The sequence below is a fragment of the Sciurus vulgaris genome (genome assembly GCF_902686455.1).
Source record: "Sciurus vulgaris genome assembly, chromosome: 5".
Classification (NCBI taxonomy): Eukaryota; Metazoa; Chordata; class Mammalia; order Rodentia; family Sciuridae; genus Sciurus; species Sciurus vulgaris.
In genome coordinates this window covers 39,232,941-39,260,044 of record NC_136465.1, presented here as the reverse complement: position 1 = coordinate 39,260,044, position 27,104 = coordinate 39,232,941, and the positions used below count along the sequence as shown (strand labels likewise).

At 36.2% G+C, this 27,104-nt stretch overlaps 1 protein-coding gene across 1 annotated transcript in view; it reads left to right on the top strand.

Moving 5' to 3' along the window:
* MTNR1A (melatonin receptor 1A) overlaps window positions 1-6,233 on the top strand; it is a 28,813-nt gene extending 22,580 nt beyond the window's left edge. Inside the window, exon 2 of the mRNA XM_079139062.1 lies at window positions 3,384-6,233. Within this exon, the coding sequence (XP_078995188.1) occupies window positions 3,384-4,252 (869 nt within the window). The 3' untranslated portion in view covers window positions 4,253-6,233. The remainder of the gene's footprint in view (window positions 1-3,383) is intronic.
* The last annotated feature ends 20,871 nt before the right edge of the window (window positions 6,234-27,104 follow it).

The following is a 27,104-nucleotide window of genomic DNA, read 5'->3' as shown; positions in this document are numbered from 1 at the left end:
GTTGCAAGGGACACTGGAACCTTGGAGAAATGACTGGAACCCAAGAGGATGAACTGAACTCATTTCAATGGGTCAGTCTCCGGGTTTCTCCAAGCGTAGTTCAGCAGGAGCTGGAGAAGCTGTGGACATGCTGCTGCTCCTCCACCACCACCAGAGGGCAGTAGAAGAGACTCAAGTGCCAGAGCTGCTGTGGCACCTCACGCCTCATGAAGAATTTCTGAGCAAGAGAATATGGCTACCGCTTCATTTTCACATTTTAATAAAATCTCATGCAAATTGTCTCTTGTGGGGGAATACCAGCCTGGAGCTATAAAAGGAAATGTCTTTTTAGTCTTGCTGTGTCTAACTCAATGCCAGGTACTGTTCAAGGTGGTGGTAGCATCAGGGAGACATCTGAGACAGGCACTGCCCTCATAGATTTGATAGTGTGGGTCTTGAGGAGACTGGAAAAGGTGGAGAAGTCATTGTCACAAATAGAAAAGCACTGTCACTCTACTTGGGCCATTACAAGAGGGAAGTCACAGGACTAGTTCCCAGGGAGGCAGTTAGACAAGGCATCTCCGTAATTGTCTTTTAATTTATGCCTCCTGTGCTGTATTTAATTTCTAATTTAAAATATATTAGGACAAATATCTACTCTGCATTTTATAGTTTGTGCATTTAATCATTGCGAGACTGTTTTTTCCTGTTCCTAGTCAAGTGACCTCAAAGTGGTTTCTCCTCCTGCTTCATCTCTATAATTTTCTAGATCTAACTTTTAAAGCTAGTTCTTTTAAAGAATGATGCCTATCGAGGCTCTCTGTAGGAGCACAGGAACTTCTTTAGGGAAATGCACTCAGCAAAACTAACAAGTAAGCAGTATGTCGTACACTCAATTCTTACTAGTTTTATGACTTCATCCAATTTAACTCAGTATTTCTGCTTCCCTTGTCTCTAAGTAGGAATTGGACAAGATGGTCACTAATAGTATATCTCTCCATCTTACCTGGATGATTCCAAAATTCCTCCACAGTAAGGACTGGAGCTAAATACAACAAAAAAGAAATTGTTAACTACTGACAGACATTAAATTTCAGAATACATTACTATGCTGGTGTATACAGTCTTTGATATCTATAAAAATGGGTAGACCGCTAAAATCTGGAGTAGCAGAGAGCTGAGAATGGAATATATGACCTTGGGATGTGAGTAATTATGATTGATTTAATTGTTCTTGAGTGAACGAACTAAATGAAAAAAAGTTCCTTTTCTGTCCTCCCCATCCAACACACACACCTTACAAAAATGAGCAGATGTGATAAATTTTCAAGCTAAGCTGCCTGATACCCACGTCTTCATACAGTTTGTGACTTAAAATTTTTCTCCAAACATTTGTAAAATGAGATTAATTCAAAGAAAATTAAACCAGCAATTTAATTAATATGATTACTTGAATAATAATGAGGCATAATTGCAATAAAATAAATGGAGCACAGAATGAAAGCCATAAAAATGATTTTAATTTAAGTTCTGTAGAAATAAATCTATGTTAAGCCAGTGTGTCATTGTGACACTCTGGGTAAAAAGGTGCCATTTTAATGACATTTTAACTTGTACTTGAATTTCATATATTGTTCTTATTTTTCAAGTGTTAAATATTTTCAGTTAAAATTTATGAACATATGCTGACTTTGGAATTTAAATATTACATTGGTAGTTGAAATTTATTTGTGGGAAAAATTAATTTTCCATTTCCTTTAACTTGAACAATATAACCAATCTTTAAGGCATTTGCTTTATGACGATTTATCTGAGATTCTTAAATAGTTGCAGGCTTTGCTTTTCTTGTATCATTTCATGACTGCTGTTTTACTTCATTTTTTGGTAATAATTTATTGGGGGAATAAAGTTAGTGAATTAAGAACTTCAAGTATAGAGCTTATTTTATTTCAGATGTTGGGAAGTTACAAATTACATCATCAAACATGAGCAAAAGTCATTGTACTGGATTCTAAGATGTAAGAATGGGAAAGATGTAACCTAAGGGACTGCGGTCTAGAAGTGTAGAAAAGCAAAGTTTAAAAATAGATGTGTAGAAGACAAAATATATTATCAGTGGGCCTAGAATGTCCCTTCTCTTCCCAGTCTAACAACCTCCTCATTTCCTCTTACTCAGTTGCATACTCTTGTGCTTCTGATTATTGTGCTTTTGTTTTTCTGAGTTTCCTGTCTCCTCTTTCCTGTCTCCCCAGCATCTAGTGTATACATTTAATAATTTTTTTATTAAATGGAATTTTTTATAATTTAATCCACATTACAAGTGGTATAAAGTGACTTAGGAGCCTTCAAAAAGGAAATGCTTACCTCTGATTGGGCATATCAGCAAAAACTTTGGGCATTTCCATTTAGAATGGACATGGAAAAATGGGTAGCATTTTAAAAGATGGAGAAGAGTCATTCGAGGCAGAAGGAATAGTAAGAAACAAAGGTTAAAAAAAAAGTTACAAAAGCGGGTCTGGGGGTTAGCTTAGTGGTAGAGCATTTGCTTGGCACACGTTAAGACCCTGGGTTCAATCACTAGCACTGCAAAAGGAAAAAGAAAAAGAGCCACAAAAGAAAAGAACATACTTTATAGAACATCTTATGAAATTTGAGTTTTTTTCTATGTATTAAAAGTGTTTTGTTATTAAATTAATATAGAAAATTAAAACTTATCCAGAATATTTAGAGTTTAATTTTTGTACCTTAAGTGCTTTATAAAATTTAAGAAGTCACTACTATCATTATCCCCCTCTCAGAGAGGAATCTGAAGCTTTGCCAGGTGAAGTAATTTTGTCTCCGTTACACAGCTAGTAGGCATGAGGCTAGTGTTCTACTCCAGACAGGTGACAGAGCCCTTCCTGTCTTAATTAACTGTTGAGCTGTGGACAAAGATTCATTGATCTCAACAACAGAAGCTGGAGGTTCATTTGAGAACTGTTGAAGAACTAAAGAGGATAGAAGACCAGGAATTTAAAGAAATCATGGCGGACTTGAGAATAACAAAATATGAGATTTCTCAGTTAATATAGAAGGTTCTGAAACAAAAGATACAAGACATATAATAAACTTGAGACTTTTTTTTTTCAAGACTATTTGAAAGACAACAGTCTGGGATATAGAATATACCTTGTGGTGGTAACGTGCAATGTTATGAAGAGGGGACTTGATTTTACAGGAGTGACAATTGGCTTACTTCCTGGTGAAAATGGCCTCCTCCCCTTCATTTATAGTGTGGACAGTAGCTATGATGTCAGATCATCCAAGCTGTGGAAACAGCTAAGCAGCTCTTTAATTGTGAAGAGAAAAATTACAACTCCTGCAAAACTGGTATTGACTTATATTTGTAAATCTTTCTCTTTTAGGAAATATATTTGTGGTGAGCCTAGCAATTGCAGATCTGGTGGTGGCCATTTATCCATACCCCTTGGTGCTGACATCTATATTTAACAATGGATGGAACCTGGGATCTCTGCACTGTCAAATTAGTGGCTTCCTGATGGGTTTGAGCGTCATTGGCTCCATATTCAATATCACTGGGATCGCCATTAATCGCTACTGCTATATCTGCCACAGTCTCAAGTACGACAAGTTGTACAGTAACAAGAATTCCCTTTGCTACGTGTTCCTGATATGGATGTTGACACTAGTGGCAATTGTGCCCAACTTGAGAACTGAAACACTCCAGTATGACCCAAGGATCTATTCCTGTACGTTTGCACAGTCTGTCAGTTCAGCATACACTATAGCTGTGGTGGTTTTCCACTTCATACTTCCTATGGTCATAGTCATCTTCTGCTACCTAAGAATATGGATCCTGGTTCTTCAGGTTAGACGGAGGGTGAAGTCTGACAACAAACCCAAACTGAAACCACAGGACTTCCGGAACTTTGTCACCATGTTTGTGGTTTTTGTACTTTTTGCAATTTGCTGGGCTCCTCTAAACTTTATTGGTCTTATTGTGGCCACAGATCCTGCCAGCATGGTGCCCAGGATACCAGAGTGGCTATTTGTGACTAGTTACTACATGGCATATTTCAATAGCTGCCTCAATGCAATTATATATGGACTACTGAACCAAAATTTCAGAAAGGAATACAGAAGAATTATGGTTTCACTGTGTACAGCCAAGATGTTCTTTGTAGATAGCTCGAATGATGTAGCAGATAAGATAAAATGTAAACCCTCTCCATTGATAACCAACAAGAATTTAATCAAGGTGGACTCTGTTTAGAAAAGCAAAGCATTTTTGGTACGATGTCTGTGTCTCAGGATCTTACTCCTTTTCACGTCTGCTTTGCTCTTGATAGAGGTCTAGAAACAGTAGTTGAGAAATGGAAGCTCTTAAGAGGTTACCTTAAGAGCTAGTGTGCTTTGTGAAAAAGTGCTTATCAAGAGAAACCCAGAACATACAGAGAATCATATGTTAATTGAAGAATATGTTTCAGGGGTAGGGGGTTAAAGTAAAATACTGGATGAATTTAAGGGAATAGTGTGAAAATCTTTATTTTACTGTGAATGAGTTTCACAAACACAGTACAGTCATCCCTCTTTCTGTGGGTTCCACATCCTTGGATTCATGCAACCATGAATTGAAGATATTTAGGAAAGCATTGCATCTGTACTGAACATGTATGTATATTTATTCTTGTTATTCCCTGAATAATATAGTATAACAGCTATTTATATAGCATTTCCCTTGCTATGGGTTTTATAAATAATCTAGAGAAGATTTAAAACTGTAAATGTGAAGATATGCATAGGTCATATGCAAATACTGTATCATTTTATGTAAGGGTCTTGAGCATTCATAAATTTTTATATTCTTGGGCGCTCCTGGAACAAGTCTCCCAGGGATTTTGAGGATGAGTATAACTGCTTTCCCCCTTACTTGTTAAAATATTTTAAAAGGAAAAATGATTAGACCCTTTTATTTATAAATGAGTAAATGAACAAAAAGGACAAGTGAGATGAGTGACTCATTATGGAGTGAAAGGCTGAACACTCAGTGACAGGGGCAACAACCACTGCCACCATCACACTGAGCCACCTCCAAGCCCTTTGTATTTTAAAATGAAATACAGGGTCTGACTAAGTTGCTGAGGCTGACCTTGAACTTGTATTCCTCCTGCCTCAGCCTTCCGAGTAGCAGGGATTACAGGCGCGCACCACCAGGCTCAGCTACTCTCCTCTATCCTGGGGGAAAAAAAAAGTATCATGTACAAGTCAATGTAAAACCAGCTTTGCAATATTGATTATAGGTTTTGAGAAATCTCCTATGACTGCGTGTGAGTAAAAATTTAGACAATAACGAAATTATTTTGGTGCTGTTCAATATTTATGTTGATGGTAAGTAAGTACTTATTTTACCAAAGCTCTTTTAGAAGGCCAAAGATTGAATGTAAACTAAGTTTGTAAAATATAGGAAAAGGTCAAAAGGGGCAGATATTTAACCAAAGTTTTAGTATACACATAACGTAATAATAACAAGTGAGATAAAAATTCAGTAACAAACTAAACTAGTACCAGGACTATGCTGTGGCCATCAAGTTTCTGAAATGTTGGGACATGCCCTAATTGGATTCAACTCACACTTGTCTGTCACCAGAAAGATGATGGAGTCATTGTGCAATCACCTTGCTTCACAGTGCTGAGGAAAAAATTGAATTTAACTACGGAAAAGCAATCATAAGTGAATGTAGAAAGTGAATGATTTTAGAAGCACAAGACTTACTCATATGTTATTCTATTTTCTATCTCTGAAGCAGACATTTTAAGTTAATAGAAACAACCACTTAGAAATGTTCTTACATCACAGAGTTTACCATGGGACAAAGTGACTGTGTATGGTTGTGCACACGTGTTTGCATGCATACTGTGTGCATTAGCCGGTTAGCTCTCATTTCACTTTTAATGTTGCTGATCTGAGGAAATAAGAACAGCTTCTATGGCTTTGAAGAGTCAAAAGAAGACTTAGGTGTGTGTTATTTTAGTAATAATAAGATTATGCTGTGTTCCTTTATTATGAGGATACATTTCTTTGTTCTGATTACAGATCTATGATTCACATGCCCATTGAAAAACCAATTGATTACTATTTCATCTAGAAATTAGACACAGGGCCTGTCTTTTCTTGAGGTAGTCTGATTCTCTATTTTCTAGCAGAACTGTTACTTTGCAGTAATGTGTGTGATGCGAATATATCCAGTTTGGAATAAAGTGAAATGAATGTTACCTTCAATTTCTATGATGTTCAACACCTCTGAGAACTTTTGAATGTTGGTGCACAAAGGGGCAAGTGATTATCTACTGAGCACTGTCCTAATAAATATTGAATGAGCCTCCATGCTCGGGATGTGGGAAGAAGAATCAGTTCAGCTATTTGGTTTGCCCATTAAAAGAGCTGATAGAATTTCTGCCTAGAGAGCTATAATATCTTCATTAACTCTGTGGTCATTGAGTTACAGCATAAATGTTTGCTTAGACAGTGTTTACACAATTCAAGGTAGTTAAATATAAGTTGCTAACCTCAGTTCTGACATTATTTTCTGCTTGTCATTATTTTCTTGCAGCCTGAGTGTGTGTATAAAACTGCAGGAAGTCTGTTTTTCCAAAAGACAGATTCATTTTATATTTTTGAAAATAAAGCCATGATACAGTATACTTTTGTATTCTTTTACTTCTTTTTACCATGTATGTGCTTTGTCACTGCCAAGGATGAACTTGAGTGAGGTTTTTACTTGTACATATTGTTTTGATAAATTATATATGTGTACATGTGCATATATGCATATATATATGAAGATGAATATGATTTCTTACTATTTTTAAGGTGTTTAGTTTTTATGTTATTTTGGGGAGTTAAATTTGGTTAAGAATAAAGGGTGAGCCAGGCACAGTGGCACATACATGTAATCCCAGCAGCTTGGGAGGCTGAGGAAGGAAATGGAGAGTTCAAAGCCAGCCTCCACAAAAGTGAGGTGCTGAGCAACTCAGTGAGACCCTGTCTCTAAGTAAAATACAAAATAGGGGTGGGGATGTGGCTTAGTGGTTGAGGGACCCTGACTTCAATCCCCAGTACCCAAAACAAACAAAGAAATGAAGGGTGGTTTGGTAATTACTGAAGATATGTACCTGTTTATGGACAAAAAACTCATTTTTCCAGTTTGGGGAATTTTTCTCAGCAGAGTTTAAACTAGTCAGTTATTCATATGTGTTCATATATCATGCATCTATATCATACATATTCATATATTCATGTTCATCATGGAATGGAGCTGAATTTAATTGAACTTTGCTCCACCTTGATAGAGGCGACCAATAAGCTGTGTTCTAGTCCAAATACAGATTTGTTGCACTATTTAACAAATGTGTTTCATTTTTTTCCCCCAGACATCACTATTTCTTGGTAAGTATACATGCACAGGATGAACTTCTTTCTTCCTTAGAACTTAGGAGGGAAAAGGCAGCCTATTTTCTTGACCTTTGCATAACCATGATCATTAAAGAGAACTTAGAGGTCAGGTTCAAGCCAATTTCCTCATTTTACAGACCACGAAGGTGAGATTCATTACAAATGGACTGGCCTGTTAACGATCTACTGGAGTTAGTAGAAGAGATGAGACTGAACCATGAGCTTCTGAGTACATTAAAAATTTAGGAAATATTGGACACCTTTATTTTTTATAAACTACCATTTCTGAAGGAATAACCAGCTTCCGACTCTATGAAGTCATATACTGTAGAAACATATCTTTTCTCTGACATTTAAAGACAATAACAACTTATTGAGAACACAGACATAAATGACCACCTGACTTTGACACATGAGAACCCTAAATAGAACCTCGTTTTTGCTGTACTCAGCAGAAAGGGAAGGGCAGGGAAACAAAGGATCCCAGAGGACAATATGTCAAGGATCTTGATCTGAGGTCTCTCTTTGCTCAGTGTCCTAATAGATAAGCGTATGTCAGTGGGCCCTCTCGAAAGTAGTAGTATCATTTTCAATTGTTTAGTCCCTACTTCTCAGACAAATATACAGGAAACTTGTAGTTAAGCTTCATTTAATTCATTAATGAGGAAACCTGAAGAGTAACAGAGATAATTCAAAGATTGAAATGAAGAACTAAGACTTAAATTGTCACTGGAGAAAGGAATATGGAAGTAAGATTGGTACATTAAATACACATCACATTAATGACCCACGGAGCAATAAAATGGTAAACTTTAAGATTGTCATTTAGAACAGAACAACAACAAAACCTCATCAGTTTAAATACATGTCTATTTTAATTCAAAAAAGTTAAAATTTCTTCCAAGTCAGATGACTTCAGCTTATTGAAAATATTCTAGCATGATATGTAAAGTTCCACAGTTATCTTTTTTTCCAATTTCCATGTTTTGGACAGTTTTTCTGACAACATGTATTCCATTTCTTCTAATAGACTGATTTGAAGCAAACTGTCATCTTAATGCCAAGTCTTATGATCCATATCATGATATGACCTTCCATTTGTTAATATCTTTTTTCCCCCTGAATATAAGATTAGAGATTATCCATGTTAGAATGGTGATGTGGTCCTGTAATCTCAGCTACCTGAGAGGTTGAAGCACAGCATGAGCCTACATGTTTGAGACCAGCCTGGCCAACATAGCAAGATCATGTCTCCAAAACAAAGTTAAAAAAATTATTCATATATTTATTCATAGTAGGTGTTTCAAATAATATTATGATACTATAAAATTTCATCTTCTAACTATTTGTTTCTAGAGTATAGGAACAGAATAGATTTTTATATTTTGAAAGTAAATTTAAAATTCACATAGCTAGATTCTTTTTTATTATGGGTGCATTTATGTGTTCTTGGATGATAGTTTTATGTTTTAAATTGTTGTGCCTTTTCTTTCTTTTTTCTTTTTAACCTGTCAGAAAACTTTTATTTATGCTTTTTCTTTCTTGCTTCTTTACCTAGACTTTTCCACTGTAACGTGGAATAGAGTGGTCACAGAGGCATCTTTGTCTCATTTCCAATTACTAAACCAGTGTTGACATTTCACCAGTAGATGTAAAGTTTGCTATGGGTATTCTCAAAGAAATTTTTATATATTTTCCACATGAGATAAAGGAGGGATCCCTCTCTTTCAAAGTTTGCTAAGTTTATTCCTTAACCACAGGCTTTAAAATGACAATGTAGATTTTCTCCTTTATTCTGTTCATATGATGAATTGTACTGATGGATTTTCAAATATGGAGCTGACTTTCCTAGAATAAAACCAGCTTGGTCTTTTTCACATTCTAGAATTTAGTTAATGTATTTTTAGCATATTAGCATTATGCTCTTGCAAAAGGTAGTTTCATCATTTTTCTTTTCTGGAATGATCTCTTTAGGTCTGGTATCAAGTTTATGCTGATCTCATAAACTGAATTGGCAGTGTTCCCTTTATATATTCTCTCAAGTAGGTTGTGGAAAGTTGATGTTATTTGTCTTTAAATGTGTGGCAAAATTCACCAATGAAGCATCTGGGCCTGTTTTTCATTGTAGGATAATAATAATGATGATAACAATATGATTTAAATTTTTCAAAAGATATAGAATTATCCAGTTGTTTCTGTAGGTTCATATGTCAGAAATTTTTAAACTAATATTTTCATTAGAATGTATCCATTTCATCTAAATTATGAAATTAGTAAGGTACTATTCTTACATCTTAGCATTATTTTTTTAATGTCCATAGGATATATAATACTATCCATTTTTGATTCCTGATTTTGTTAATCTGTGCCTTTTTGTTTCTTGATCATTCTTGCAGGGGTCTATCAAATTGGTAGTTTCTCTTTTCCTTATAAAACACCTTTTGATTTTGTTTATTTTTCTTTGTTATATGTTTGTTATTTCATTTATTTCTTCTCTTGGTTTTGCTATTTCTTTGCACTTTAGATAGAAAGGAGTTTAGTTTGTGCCTTTATTTCTTAATTTTTGAAATGAATGCTTAAATTATTGATTTTTAAGCTTTTATTTCCTGCCAATGCATCTTATTAGTTTTAAATTCATTCATATCTCCCTCTAAGCATAGTTTTAGCTATACTGACAAGTTTTGATATGCAGAATGTTTATAAGACATTAATAAAAATATTTATATTTATATAGTATTTTTCTTAACCTATAGATTACTTAGGAATGTTTTGATTAATTTTTAAATATGTAGGAAATTTCCATTGTCTCTTTATAAGGAGTTACTTTTATTTTTTATTTTTTATTTTTTTTTGTGGGTGCTGGAAATCGAACCCAGGGCCTTGTGCTTACAAGGCAGGCACTCTACCGAGTAAGCTATCTCCCCAGCACCCTTTATAAGGAGTTTCTAGCCCAAAATAATTGTTACCAAAGGTCCCTAATCTCTTTGTATAATTTTAAAAATTTTGTTAAAATCTGCTTTTCTATAGTCCAGAAAATATTTTTATGTTTAGTTGAGATTTTAAAAAAATGTTATTGGTGCATTATAATTATAAATAATAGTGGGATTAATAAACCCACTATTCATACTTGCATATAATTTGATCGATTTCATTCCCCAGGGTCTTTCATTTCTCTCCCCTCCTTTCTACCTCTAATCTACTTGGTCTATTCTATTGATCTCCCTTCTATTATAATTATTTTAATTAGTGCATAGTAATTATATATACAAGCAGGATTCAGTGTGGTGTATTTGTACATGGACATAGCGTTATTTGGTAGATTTCATTCCCCAGCACTTCCCCATGTCCTCCCTCCCTCCCTCTTGATCCCCTTCCTCTACTCCATTGGTCGCCTTTCTATTTTTGGAGGTCCCTTTATTTATTCCTTTTTTCCCTTTCTCTAACTTTTGCATAGAAAATATTTGACCCTTGACTTTCAAGTCTGGCTTATTTTGCTTAGTGTGATGTTCTACAGTTCCATTCATTTACCAGCAAATAATATAATTTCATTCTTTATGGCTGAGAAGAACTCCTTTGTGTATATTTATCACATTTCCAGAAAATATTTTTGAAGAATTTAAAAAGTGCACTTTGAAAGTTGCGTGAAAAGTATAACTTACTTAAGAGAATGAGAGAGGGAATGATCCAAGTCTCAAGAGGACGTATTCTAGCACATGTGAAGGCATACTGCAGAACCATACTAGGGCATGAACAGGAAAATAGGTCAGCAAAGTGTCTGAAGGGGCATTTGGTGTACATTATGGGTGTTATTTTATTGCAGTGATGAAAAATAAATGTTTTTAATTCATTTTTTATTTTTGTGTATAATGTGGGAGAAATTAACTATAAAAATTAATTTGTATTCCTTCTTCCCATCATAGACAAAATACAGATGGCTTTAAGACATAAATCTGGAAAGGCATGATACTGACTACGTTGATATGATAATCACCACATCTATTGTAAAAATGCATGGAACCCCAAAATGGCAGAGTACATAGTTTTTCAAGTACTCGTGGATCATTCTCCAGGACAGACCTTATGTTAGGCTATAAAAAAGTCTTAAGAACTTTAAAAATATTGTAATGATTCAAGTCATTCTTTCTAATCCCAATGGAATGGAACTAGACATCAATAGCAGAAGGAAAACTGAAAAGCACACAGATGTGTGGAAGTTAGCAAACAAATAAAGGTCAAAGAAGAAATCACAAGGGAAATTAGAAAATATATAAGACAAATGGAAATTGAAACACACACCAAAATTCATGAGATGCAGCAAAAGCAAGGCTGAGAGGGAAATTCATAGTTGTACATACAATAAAAAGAAAAAATATCTCAAATCAACAACCTAACTTCACATTTTAAGAAATTAAAAGAACAGTATAAACCTAAGGCTAGCAGGTAATATAAACAATAAATATTAGAGGAAAGATTAAATAGAGAAAAGAAGAGCAATAGAGAAAATCAATGAAGTAAAGTCTTGGTCTGTTTTTATAAGGATAAAATACATGCTTGTGTATTTGAAAATATCAACAAAACTGAAAAATCTTGAGTTAGAGTGAAGAATATAAAAAGATTTAAATAACTAAAATCAGAAATGAAAGAAAAGGTATCAACAAATTTTATAGAAATCAAAAGATTATAAGAGTACTATGAAAAATTTCATGCCTACAAATTGAATACAAGATTAAATGAACAAATTCCTAAAATCACGACCTCCCAAGACTAATCATGAGTAAATAGAAAATCTGAAAGAAAATAAGGAAAAACTTCCCTTTATTGGCAATTTTACCTCATTAGAAAAAAATTTCAAATATATTTTAGTGTTCTTCCCTAATTTTCTTTAATAACTGTATTTTCTAATGCTGGAAAATCTTTTTCTTAAATCAAATAGTCTATAAAAGAACATGGATATAAAGTATAAAACATTTTGACAAATTCAGATTATAATTATGAATAGTATGTAATTAATCAAAACTGAATATAAAATATTGACATTTGTTAAATAAAAATTTTAGCAGACATGTATTTCTTAATCAGGTTTTTTAAAATTGGTGCTTGTTCCTATTGTTACAATTGGCAGGAATTGACATCAGTTCTATTCCTATTTGCTACTGATCTGTATCAGTAGACAAAATATATTTCAGTAATGTTATGGGGCACAACTTAAGAACAGACTGATCACCACTGAGAAGTCCAAATTTAAGAGTCTTTATTAAGCCGGCCAGCTGACTGTCTCACACAATGCCCCAAGAAATGGCTATTGGGAGAACAGCCCTGACCACAGGGTTGTAGGGTTCTCATACCAAAAATCACACTAATCATAAGTGTCTGTTGCTATGATTCGAAATTATACATTAACATCATGAGATCATTGACAGAGGGGGAAGTGGGTCAAAATGACCCTTACCTAGGTACAAACTAAAGAACGGTTGCTAACATCCACACAATCACTGTTCACATGGTACATTGTTTAGGAGCAAGAGGAATCAAAAGAGAGCAATTCTTTACTACATAGGAGTTGCCATTGTATATTATTCAACATGTCACACCAAATAATTGATGATAGGCACAGAGGCGGGTGTTCCCATGGGAGAAGCCTATTTCCTACATAACATGTAGTCTCAGAGCAAAATGGAGTCTGTTTAGTCATTTCCCTTAGAGTCTGGCCTATGACATTCACATGGAGTCAGATCTGTCAGCCCATCACAAGTAGAAAATAAATACTTATATTGATTTAAATATTTATTATATATAAATATATATTATATATATCAATAGAAAATATACATGGATTAAAGACATAAATCTGGAAAGGTATGATATGACTACATTGATATGGTAATAATCATCACATCTGTTTTAAGATATGGAAAAAATATATCAATATAAAATAGTGATATCTCCATAGAAAATAGGACATATATATGCATTTATATACACATATATCATACACACATATATATATACTTATATAAATACATAAGAGAATAGAAGGATTTTTATTTGATTATATTTATATTTATTTATATTTGATTTTATGGTACAGTTACTAAAGTTTTGAACTTTTTGCATTATATATCCCTGATATAGGTTGAATTGTTTCCCCAGAATTCATATGTTCAAATTCTAACCCCCAGTATCTTAGAATGCTACCTTATTTGGAAATAAGGTCATTGCAGATTTAAGTAGTTAAGACGAGTTCACGAAGGTGGGCTGTAATCCAATATGACTGGTATCTTAAAAAAAAAGGAGAAATGTGGTCAGAGACCATATTTAAAACTATAATCCTCAGTGTGATGGTATCTGGAGGTGGGGTCTTTGGAAAGTGGTTTAGGTGAGGTCATCAGGGTAGCGCTCCTGTGATGGAATCAGCACTCCTATATGAAAATGAGACCATCTCTCTCTCTTCCCCATGAGGACACAGCCAGATGGCTGTCTGGAAACCAGGAGAGGACCTTCACCAGGAGCCAAATGGGCTGTCACCTTCATACTGGATTTCCAAGCCTCCAGAACTGTTTGAAATAAACCTGTTGTTAAGACCACTCGGCCTATGATATTTTGTTTTAGATATCTAAGGCAGCAGGAGAGCAACCAGGTGACCATGCCCATTGGTGCCTAGGCAAGGAAATCTTACGCACTGAAGGCTTAAGTAATTCACCAGTGAGAAGGGCATTACTGGAATTCTCAGTGTACCCATTCACATTCGTGTATCATGTTCCGTGTTGTGACATACAGTTCTGTTAATGCCAGAACTAGTAATGATTCTGCCAGTTCTTCTGCAGAAGGACCTACCACTAATTCCTCAGTCAGTGGTACCCTGGGAAAAGGAAAAATATACGAATATTTGGTGAACTGAAAACAGGTCCTGGTTGACATTTATACCTGGTGCTCCAAAGTGCCATTGGTGTCTCTTTTTCAGATTGTAGGTGTATGTGAATGAGGTATAGGCCTCAGTTCTATTGAAAGAATGGACATTTTTTTAAGCTGTCTGAGGTCACCCTCCCAGTTATCTTAACTCCCTAAAGTCACCCTCCCAGTCATCTCAACTCCCTAAGGTCACCCTCCCAGGAATGGGAACGAAGCCCTTAAAGCTGTTCCAAGAAACAGCCCCAAACAGAGAATAAAAGGGTAAATTGAGCCAGATAGCCAGATAGTGATCAAACAGAATGATTACCAGAAACTATTGACCAGAATCTACGCCCTATTGTAAAACATTGTGAAACATGTTGTATGTTATCAGCAAACCCAGACCCCCTTTGAAATTTCCTGGCAGCTTTGTCCCCCTTTTCCCTTTCATGTGTGACCCCTCCCGAAGTGTGGTTTCTGCCTTTATAAACCTACAAGATTTTCTGCTAGGGACTCGACTCCTCGAGTTGGGTCCCAGCGCGCTGGAATAAACACCTCTTGCGGTTTGCATCAAGTGACGCCTCCTGCGGCTGATTGGGGTTGCCCTCCATCCATGGGACAGAGTTGGGGTTTCCTTTTTGGGGGCCTTACACTATTTTACCATAAATCTTTTGGGACTTACAGAACTACCTGATGTTCATTGCACTTGTCTCAGCTTGTATACATAGAATGGAACCCAACATTGGTACCTTGGCCTGTGTGGTAAGAACTATTACAGTGGGGAGAGACAAATTGAAGGATCTGAAACATCTGACTCTGTCCTTCATCCAGCCAAAATCTTAAGTGAAAACACTATCACATCCTGAAGGAAACAGCAGAGATTATTAGAAGTCTTGAAAACCTAGAGAATACAGGAGTAAGCAGTGATCAGGAGATGGATTTGTATACCATATATGAAGTCCTCAAAATTCTTAGGAATTATGGCTTCAAAGTCGCATGGAAATGAAATTACTCACTGGTTGCCTATAAAAATGACATTTTCTTTATTGTTATTCAGATTTTAAGGAGAAATACCTTAACAGGTACATGTAAGAAACAAGTAAACAAAAAGGAACAATAAAAACTACCAATCTCCAAAGCTTATTATGAGAACTAAACAGAATACTATTTAAAGGTCTTAGAACATATTAGGAATGAAAATCGTTAGAAGTGTAGTATTATGATTTGGATATGAGGTGTCCCTTGAAAAGCTGCTGCTTATAGTATGGGAATATTCAGAGGTGAAATTGGATTATAAGAACTGTAAGTGAATCAGTGGATTAATCCATTCAAGAGATTAATAATTACAATGGACTACTGGGTGGTAACTGTAGGCAGGTGGGGCATGGTTAAAGGAAGTGGGTCACTGGGGACGTGCCCTTGAGGATTATATTTTTCCCCCACCTGGCTTTCCCTTCCCCAGCATTTCCTGGTTGCTAGGGGCTAAATAGCTTTCCTCTGCCACACCTTTCCTCCATGGTGTTCTGTCTTACTGGGACCCAGAACAATGGGGTCACCTGACCATGGACTGAATCTCTGAAATTGTGAGTCCCAAATGAATTGTTCCTTCTCTAAATTGTTCTTGTCCGGTATTTTGGTCACAGTGACATAAAGCTGACTAACACTATTTAGTTACCATAATTTCTGAATTATATGACAGAAGTTTTTCTTTTGGAATAGTCTAATTTACACGAGAAGTATATTATGCTTGGAGGCACAACATAAAAAGTAGTGCATACACAGTAGGGAAGAAAGGACATGGAAGAAGCAAGGTTTGACAAAACTAGCTCAGCTATTGAAGTACCAGTGACTTCAACATTTACTTCATGTGCTTCATGTTTAGATCTTAATAAGAAAAAGTGATACTTAAGTTTTTAACAGCTGTTCAACTTCTTTAAAAAAATTAGGTTATTTATCAATTTACTTTTTAGTGTAAAAATCTCAGAAGGCTATCTCTTGAACTTCTAGCTACAGGAATAATTGCACCTGGATCTCATGATAAAGAGGTTACTTTAAAAGCAACTTGGAAGTAAATCATGGTTATTATTAGGAAAAAATGAAGTGCTTCATGTAAGTCTCTGAGAAGGTCAAGCTGACATGACTGCACTATATTCTTCTAGAGATCAATGTAAGCTAACTTCCATATAAAGAAATACATATTTGGTTGAGTTGATATGCTTTTGAGAAATGTGTGCAGACTTCTGTTAAGCTTCTGCCCAATCTTTCTTCCTGACTCTCTGTGTCAACTACTCCAAGTGTTTTGCTGATCCACGTATCTGTCACCGTGCTGCTGGGGCTTGCTAGACTGTTCCCTCTTGCTCTCTGCGAGTTTGGTATATTCTTCAAGGAGGAGTTCAGGATCCACCTCCCACCTGACCACTCAGGCTTATAATGATCTCTTTTTTAGCAGAAAGAACACAGTTTGACTAGAACACTCATTTGGTGCTTGTCTTGATTTGCTGCCATTTGGGTGCTATTCTTGGGTTGCTACCACAAACTGGGTGGCGTAAACAAGAGAAATTTCTTGCCTCAAGTTTTGGAGGCCAGAAGTCCAAGATCCAGCTGTCAGCAGGGTGGGTTGTGTCCTCTGCAGCCTCCCAACTTGACTTGCAGATGACCCCCTTCTCCCTGCCTTCACGTGGTCCTTGTCTTTTCTCTGTGTTGTGTGGCTTGATTCTTTCTCCTCATAAAGACACCAGCCACATTGGGTAGGGGACACCCTAAACACCCCACTTTGGCTTAATTGCATCTTTAGAAGCCCTGTTTCCAAAACAGTTGTATTCTTGGGGGTTAGAGTTCAACATATGAATTTGGAAGGGATACCATCCAGATCATAACAGCTCTTGTTCACACCATGACACTTTGACATTTCATCTTGCTATTTACAGGATTTCTCAATCTTTAGTATCTCATAATTCTGCAAAAGATGAAAACTTTGAAAGATTTTCATCAGGTATTGTGTTTCTTTTTATCTTTTGCAGCACACAGCAGTTGGCAGTGGAGGTATTAAGTGAACAATCAAGATTTGGGGAAAAAGTGATGGGAATTTCTGCTAGCTCCAAATGTCTCCTTATAAACCATTGTTATCTTTGGTGACATCTTCTATTTAATATTAACATTGTCCCCAGTAGAACAGCATCGTCTCCAGGTTGGAAGTCAGAAATCGGTGAGGGGAGTGGTAGCTGTAGCTTCATAAAACAAAGCAGGGGTTAAAGTGGATGATACACTCCTACCACATACAGAATGCACTGTTTGATAGTGAAATAATGCTCCCCAGCATTTACTTCCTCAATTTGTTTTATACTCTATCATGTTCCCCAAAGAATTTAAAGCCACATTTCTCTCTTAAAATGGGGTCCCAAGATCTAGAGAAATTCTCTTTCAAAGAAAAAAACTTCCAATTTTTGTACTTGTTGTCTTATGGATTGCTTTTTTATTTTGGAAACTAAAGTTAGGAGACTTTAAGCTAAAAATTGACTATTTTAAAATTTATCTGTAGTAGGGTTTGGGTAATAAAAGTGGAATTCAGACAGGGCTACGGCAATTTTAATAGTAGGTCTTCTTACCATTACTCCATTTTCCACCGAAGACATTGTTATTTGCTCTTTAATAACCCACAGCCTTTAGTTCAGATCTCTGTGAGCTGTAGTTGGTTTAAAAATCCTTTTGCCAGGCTGGGGAGATAGTTCAGTTGGTAGAGTGCTCACCTCGGAAGCACAAGGCCCTGGGTTCGATCCCCAGCACTGCAAAAAGAAAAAAAAAAAAAAAAATCCTTTTGCCTACTAAGTAATGAACTTGGAGAATATGATGTCACATGAAATAAGCGAGGTACAGAAAGACAAATACTGTATGTTCTTACTCACATGAAGGAGCCAAACAAGTTGGTCTCATATTACTGACAGTAGAATAGAGATGAACACAGTTTACTGGGCAGTGAATAGGGATGAACACAGTTTGGGTAAATTGGAGGGATGGGGACAGATTGGTGTTATTATTAGGGTGTGAAGTGTCCTCCAAAAGTTTCTGTATTAATGCAGGAATACTCAGAGGTAAAATGGTTGACTTATGAGGGCTGCAACCTATTAGTCCATTCGACTTTGAGTGGACTGACCAGGTGGTAACCATAGGCAGGTAGGGAATGATTGGCCAGAGGAGGTGGGTCACTGGGGGTGTGCCCTGGAAGGAGCATCTGGCCTGCAGACCTTTCCCCCTTCTCTCTCTGCTTCCTGGCTGCCTTGAGGGAATCAGCATCCGTCCACCAGGCCCTTCCCCCATGATGTGCCGCCTCATCTTGGGACCAGAGTAGAGGAAATGGTGACCACAGACTGAGGTCTCTGATACCATGATTCAAAATAAAGGACTTGGAATGTAGCTCAGTTGATAGAGTGCTTGCCTCACATGCACAAGGCCCTGGGTTTAATCCCCAGCACCCCCCCAAAAAATCACATTGGGACTGGAGTTGTGATTCAGTGGTAGAGCACTTGCCTAGCATGTGTGAAGCACTGGGTTTGATTCTCAGCATCACATATAAATAAATGAATAAATAAAGGTCCATCATTAGCTAAAATATATTTAAAAAATTAAAAATTAAAAAAAACCTAACTTTTCTCCCTCTAAGTTGTTCTTGTATTTTGGTTATAGTGATGCAAAACCTAACTAAAACAATTGGTTATTTGGTGCAAAAACACAGTTAGATAGAAGAATAAGTTCAGCATTCTATAGCACAGTAGGGTGACTATAATTAACAATAATTTATTTTGTGTTTCAAAATAGCTGCAAGAAAGGATTTTGAGTGCTTCTAACATCAAGAAATGGCAAATGTTGAGATGATGAATTTACTAATTATCCTGATTTGATCATTACACATTGCATGCATGTATTAAAATATCAAACTATGCCTCCATAAACATGTATAATTATTATGTGTCAATTAAAAATAAAAAATTTAAAGTCCTGCTGCTTCCAGTCAATTATGAGATGCTGAGGGAAAGAGCAGCCTTATTCCTGGCTGGATGAACATCATAGAATGATGGAAGCTTGAAAGGACTCGATGGACAGGAAAATGATAAACAATTGATAGAACTAGCTATGGCCCACATTGTGGAACAGAGTTACTTCACGCAGGAAGCATTTAAAATTCTTTTAGCCCCTTGGACATCATCTGTATAAAGTAATCCTATTCAGGTTGACAATGCAGCCAAAGATGCATTCTTTTTCTGACTTCATATTATATTTTCTATTTGTGCCACTGAACATTTGACCAGTCGTTCCCCAACTCCTCAGTGCCCTCATCAACAACTTTGTCACTGAGAGGTCATTCTTCCTCGATGCATAGAAGAATGCCTTTCTGAGTATCTGGTGGAGTTTAGGAAGAGTTCGAGGCTCAGCTCTTTTTACAGATTAGCACAATATGGGCAGGACTCAGCAATCCAACAGCCTGATTTCATTCCCTGCTCCTTGACTTACTAGTTGTGTGAACTGGGGAAGTTACTTCAAATTTCTGGGTCTCACTTTCCTCATATGGAAAATTATAAAAAAAAAAAAAATAGCACCTACCTTATATGGTTGATTGTTTTGAGAATTAAATGACAGCGAATGTTGAGAGTCACCACTTCATTTGTAAGCTGCTTGCTTAAAGTACCTGCCACTAAGAGTTAGTTATCTTAATTGATTGATTGTCTATTTGGTCACAACCTTTCACTTTGAATGATAATCTATGTGCATCCCAAAGTCCTAAGGCTTCAGGCCTCTCTTGCTTCCTGTACCATGCCCAAGGGAAGCTCTGCCCATTTTTTTTTTTATACCCAGTATCAACCTAGAAGACCATAAATGAGGTCAAACACCTGCCATAAAAATCTGTAGCTTTTTATTTTGTCATTCACCATGTTTGTTTCCAGTCCTGCCTGCTTTCCTTCTTATCCCCTTGGTCACCTTTTTATGAAGGCTAGGAAACCTGCCAAGATGCTTGAAGAGAGACGAGGGATGGGAGACACAGACAAAAGCATGGCAGCCTTGCCTCTCTGTCCAGGGATGACCCACATGTCACTTTAAGGTCCTACTCCAGGTTTGATGATTCTTGGGACTAGACTGAGTCGTAGGGTATTTTAGACACTTTTAAAAATATGTTTATTATCAAATGGAACTTCCAAGTCTGGGATTTTGAAAGGGATAAGCAAAGAAAACTAATTAAAATTGGAGTCTAGTTTTTGAGGACACAATATTATAGGAATATAATAGGTGTTTTATTTAAATTGAAAACTTGATACGGCATCCTCTAGCAGAAAAAAAAATATATACTACTTGAATCTTTCTAGTCCAATAGAGAGAAAATCTCATGATTTAAAATTTGAAAATAATAGTAATGATCCTTCACATTTCAATGCTGTGCTTTCTAGATACCTTTTCATACATCTCTCAATTAACACTCTGAAGGGTCCTTAGATGCGGCAGCCATTATGCTTGACATTTTGTAGGTCAGACAGCTCAAGTTTAAGTTCTCATAGAATGATGTCCTAGGTTCTCTGGCTTCTGATCTACTGCTTTCCCCAAGAAGCCCTGCAAGTGTGAGGGAAAATGGAACACAATAAGTAATTTCCATTAAGGCTTCACTCGCTTCAAAGGTAAGACTCTAAAAAGTCAATATGTCGCTAGGATCAATAGCGGCTCATACAGAAGCAGGAGTGCTTCAACAACTTTTGAAAGAAATGTCTTCTGTTGAAACTGCCCTCCGAACATGAGAAAATGTGAAACACACATCATCACATGCATTTGCCGTACTGCAAAATTACTTGTTGAAACTATAAGGTTATTAAGGAACGTTGAATGTTATCAGTGGTTGCTAAGTTACAGAGATCCCCTGATGAGCTGCTGTGTATTTTGAGAGTCTTTTCTGTCAAGACTCATTATCTTAATCTCGTCTTTTCAGGTTGTAATCTGAAAGCCAAGAGTGATCATGTTGGTGGAATAAAAATAGATGAATAAGCTAATAAGAATGCAAGACGAGAAAATTTTTCCTTTCTAAGAATTATTGGTAATAAATGTCTAAAAAGCATGCTTACTGTGTGAGAAGTAAATGCAAATATGTGTGATCTGATTTTGAAAAAGAAAATTTTATCCTTTGAAAGCATTTACATTTTTGCTACTGATTAATGGAGTATTTTTTTTAATCTTTTCAGAGATAGCTATAATTGGACCTTTTATATCACTTAATGTTTCTAAGTTGACTTTAAAAACTATACATAAGAATGATGGTTTAAAACTAAAGATTTATAAATATTTTAAGAAATACAAATGATTTATAACCTATCTGAGCCAGGTACTAGGGGCATAGAAGCAAATAATATATTCATTCACTATTTTAGGAGTTTAAGGTTTAGTGAGATGACAGAAATAGAAGATGAAATTATTATCACTGAAATTGCAATTTTGTCAGCAAGATGAAGAATAGATGATACCATGGAAATCAAGGAAGATTTCAGAAGTAATGTCTAAGCCAAGACTGCAAGTCTTGATCCGATGACCTTCTGAGGAAAGAAGCACTTGTTCCCATGGTGTTGGCCAGGCAAGGTAGAAATTAAGTTTTATTTAAGAAAAAGACAAAACAGAGGTAACAGACTTTTCTGGATAGAAGTGTGGGGGGGGGTGCGGGGGCCCGAGCTGGATGCCTTTGGGAGGGGGAGCATCTTACTTTTTTATAGACTCCCCAGAATCCCCCACCTTCTCTTTCTTTTCAGTTAATGAACTTGCCTAAGGCAGGAAGGAGCAGCCCAGGGGGTTGTGTTGGGAAGTTCTATTGGGTGTCAGATTGGGTAAGTCTGTCAGAGGGTCATTGTCCCATGATGTTAGCTCCTAGCCTCATGAGGGTAGTGATCTCTTTCTATTGAGGTCTTCCTCCTATTTTGCTATACTCCTGAAAACTGATAGGGCACTGGAAAGTTACAAAGTAATTATGGGCTGTTCAGTGCACCCTTATGTTCTGGCCCTTTTCTGTCCCTTAGGCCCCTTTATTTGTCTCACAAGTTGCTTACAGATTGTTTGTTCTATATTTGAACAGAAATATTTTTCCTTTAGAGACTCAGTTTTCTCTCTATATCCCTAAATTTCTATCTCAATGGTATTAAAATCCCATTGATAAACTCTTCGACATCTTTCTAAGACTCCGTTGTAGGCTTGCATTACATTGTCATGAGAAGAAAATATTTTCTTGCAGCAATGTAGAAAAATGAATGGTACGCAGGTCATTTTAACTAATACAACTAATACTTGTTTTAGGTTTGAATTATAGCTATATATAATTTATTCATGTTCCTTTATGAATAGTAATTCATTTATAAAAATGAAATTATTCAGCTGGGCACAGTGGCACTTGCCTATAATTCCAGACACTTGGGAGTTTGGGGCAGAAGGAATGCAAGTTTGAGGCCAGTCTGGACAATTTAGAGAAAACTTAACTCAGGAGAAAAATTTTAAAAGGGCTGAGGATGTAGCTCCTTTGCAGAATGCTCCTGGGTTCAATCCTTAGTAATGGAGAAATGAGAGAGAGAGAGAGAGAGAGAGAGAACAGACATTATTCATCACCGTGTTACATAAGTTCTTAGCCACGTTTGAAAATGAAATCTTAACTATGTTAAGATGCAAGGGAATAAGTCTCTCTGAATAGTCTAATTTTCTAATTAATATTCTTCTCCATAAAAAGTTAAACCTTAAAAACATTCCAAGATTTTTTTAATTGGAAACTTTTAAATTCTTACAGCACTAAAAATGAAGGAAATCTAGGCATGTGATTAACATTTCTAATGCAATAAGAGGGGTGTAAACTAAAATATCTCTTTTATTCCCAAATGCTCAGTACAATTCAGATGTAATCACTACAGCTTATTATGATTGCAATACATTTCATGAATATAAATGATATCCCTTTGATAAATACATGAATCAATAGTGTAATAGTGTTAAATACGTTTTGTATCACTGGAATGAATCTTGAGGGTCTTTCTATATGAAAAATGGACAGCTACTGTATTCTTCAGTCTCTATCTACCTTTTCCCTTATATGAATATTCCATAATCTTAACCAATCCCCTACAAATGAAAATTTAGACTTATTTCTGATTTTTATAATGACTAAAATTATTGCTGTGACCTTCCCTATTCCTTCCCTAGTTGTGAGTGTAAATGCCTAAACGTGAATGTACTGGAGTGAAAGTATTTGCAATTTTATGTAATAGCTTTATCTAGCATTATATTCAAGTTCCTCTTTCTATATTCTTTTCTATGCTAGGTTTTATAAATACTTTCAATTTTTTACATTGTTATCTGTAAAAAGCAGTGCGTTTTAGTCAACTTTTTTTGTCATCGTGACCAAAAGACCTGACACAAACAATGTAGAGGAGGGAAAGTTTATTTTGGATCACAGTTTTAGACGTTCAGTCCACGGTTGGCCAACTCCGTAACTATTGGCCTGAGGTGAGGCAGAACATCACGGTGGAAGGGCATGGCAAAGTAAATCAGATCAGGATATGGCAACAGGGAGCAGAGAGAGCGCAGCTCATCAGGAACAGAAATAACCCCAAAGGCATGTCCCCAGTGATGCACCTTCTCTAGCAACACTGTACCATTCCACCGCCAAACAACTCTTACCTTGTCTCATACATGAACTTCTGGGGGACACCTCATAGCTAAGCCATAACACAGTACTACACATTATTTTGGTTTTCTTTTTCTTTTTTTCCCTTTCCTTTCCTCCTCTTCTCTTCTCCTCTTTTTCCTCTCCCTCCTCTTCCTCCTCCTCCCCCTCCCCCCTCCCTCTCCTCCTCCCTCTTTTAAGGTGCTGGTAAACCCAGAGTCTCACATGTAATAGGCAAATGGTAACACTGAGCTACATCCCAGTCCTTTTCATTCTTTATTTTGAGACAGGATCTCACTAAATTGGCAAACTTCACCTTAGACTTGTGAGTGAGCCCCTTGCCTCCTGAGTAGCTGGGATTGCAGGTGTGTGCTATCACTTGCAGCTGTTTGGTTTTCATTTCCCTAAATTTGCACAGAATCATTCCATATATTAATTAGCCATTTTTATGCCTTTTAAATTTTGCTTCCTTTTGACCTGGGGGAATACTTAGTTCTTCTCTAAATTGACATTTTTCCTGTCACTTGTTCCAAAATTGTAAAAGATATTAAGTTTTGCTTTATTTGTATAGCTGGGTTTTGTCTGCCCTCCGTATCTTTTCCCTTCAATGTCTTTAATCTTCGTCTTTTTCTTTTTTGTTGGTATTTCAGGTCTTATTTCACTGTCACTAATCTGCTTTGTAGTGTGATTTATCCTGTTCCTTGCCGTTTCATCCTCACCCCCCAAAAATAATTATGATACTATTTTACATCTTACTTGGTTTAACATGAGTACACAAAGATTTTTCTTATGATCTTTTCTTGTTTCTATCCCCCCGGAAATCTTCTTTTAATTAGAATTTTAAGAATTTCCCTCATTGACTGGGCAGGGTATCATGTGCCTATAGTTCCAAACACTTAGGAGGCTGAGACAGGAGGATCCCTTGAATCCTGGAGTTCAAGACCACCCTGGAAAACAGAGGAAGACCCTGGCTTAAAACACAAGAAAGAAAATTATGCACTATTACCTCATATTCACCAATAGTGGTAATATACTCATTCTAAAGCATACTTTTATTTATTTTACTATCTTTTCTCTGGCATTAGTTAGGTTTTCTGCCTCCTGTTTGTGGGCATACCTGCCTTAGGTGTTGGTGAATGTTTCTTATCTGGGAATCTTTATGTTTGAAAACTTCTGGTTGCCTTGGCTGTTGACCAGAGCCCCTCTCCTAAGACTGTTGTGGCTCAGGATGGACTCCTGGAATTTGGTATACGATATTTATATTTTGAAACACATTACCATATTGGTCACAACACAGAGTTATGTATTACTTAAAAGGATAATTTCCAATATGAAACTGTAAAACTAAAAACCCCAACTCTGATTTTGTTGTACTGGGAATTGAACCCAAGACTTTGCACATGCTTGGCAAGAACTCTACAATGAGCTACACACCCCAGCCCTTTTTACTTATTTTAAGATATAGTTTCACTAAGTTGCCCAGGCTGGTCTTGACCTTGCTATTAGGTCCAAAGCTTAAAATAAGTTTCACTTTCCTGTCCTGGAGAGTGCTAACCAAAAAATAAAAATAAAAACAAAAGTTAGCAGCTAGCTTCCCATCCCCCTCACCACTTGTTAACCAACTTAATTAAAATATCTCTATTCTTCTAAGTGCCCACTGCAAGGCTTTACCGAAGCAGTTACTAGAATAGTCCACAGCAAAGCTTCACATGGACAGCTCATGCAAGCCTACGCAAATAGTCCTATAAAATAAACCCAGTTAGATTTTCCCTGTCCTCTCTCACCTTTTTGCGTGATGGTCTTTGTCAGATCCTAACTGACAAATATATTTTCTGCATGTGGATCTCTTTGCCTGGTTTCTGAGTTGCTAGCCTGCTTCTCACTTTCCTTTCACTTGCAATGCTTCTGCTTCTGCTTCTTAACCAACCATGAAATAATTGATAATCTTGTCTAGCCTCAGTCTATGCACTGATAAGATGGGAATTAATAATGAAGATATCTACCCCATGGACTTTTGAGCTCAATTAAATGAGGTAAAATATGTTAAGAAATTAAGTAGAGCCTGGTGCATCAGAAGTGCTCACCTGCTAGTAGTGACCTTGAAGGAGGTGAGGGGGAGGAGCAAGGCGATGGCTGGAATCTCTGCTTTGTCTGTACTTATGATAATCTGAGATAGCCTCTTGGGGGGTGGGTGGAAACTCTAATGTCACTTTCAAGGGCACTTTATATTTGTATTTTAATGAGTGATGAAATGATTAAAAATTTCATACCATGTATTCACTTATTTCCCCCCAATTGAAATCCTAAAAAATCTTTGGATTTTTTAGGCCAAAAAATTTTTTAGGTCCTACTCTATGTCTTTGTTCCAATTAGAATGACTACACTGTATTAATACCAGAGCATTTATTTATTTAAGGAATATCAGTGCTTATATTGAGATATTAGGTTGACAAGTACTTATAAACATTTTTAAAGTAAAAGTTCTTTAAGCGATTGTTAATATGGGTACAGTTGGACCTCTCTAGCATATCTGTGGGTTCTGTACCCACAGATTCAACCAAGAGTGGATTTAAAATATTCAGGAAAAATTGCCTCTGTATATTAACATGTACATTTTTCCCCTTATCTTTATTCCCTAAACAATACAGTATTGTTACTCTTTATATTGATTTGATATTATAAATAATTTAGAAATGATTTAAATGAGTGTATATGGGAGGATATGCATATATTATATGCAAATATTACACAATTTTATGTGAATGACTCACTAAAATACAAATATATGCAGATACTACACAATTTTTTTTTTTTTTTCAATCCAGTGCTGGGGATTGAACCCAGGGCCTTGTACTTGCCAGGCAAGCACTCTACCAACTGAGCTATCTCCCCAGCCCTACTACACAATTTTATGTGAATGATTTTGGTATCTGTGTGGGGTTCTGGAACAAGTCTCCTGTAAATATGAAGGGACAATTGTACATTAAGTCATATATTAAATAGGCAATAGAAAATAATATTTTTGTTGAAAATAATATTTTTGATCCACTCACAATGATCAAGGACCTCGAAATCAGACCAGAGACCTTGCATCTTGTAGAAGAAAAAGTAGGTCCAAAC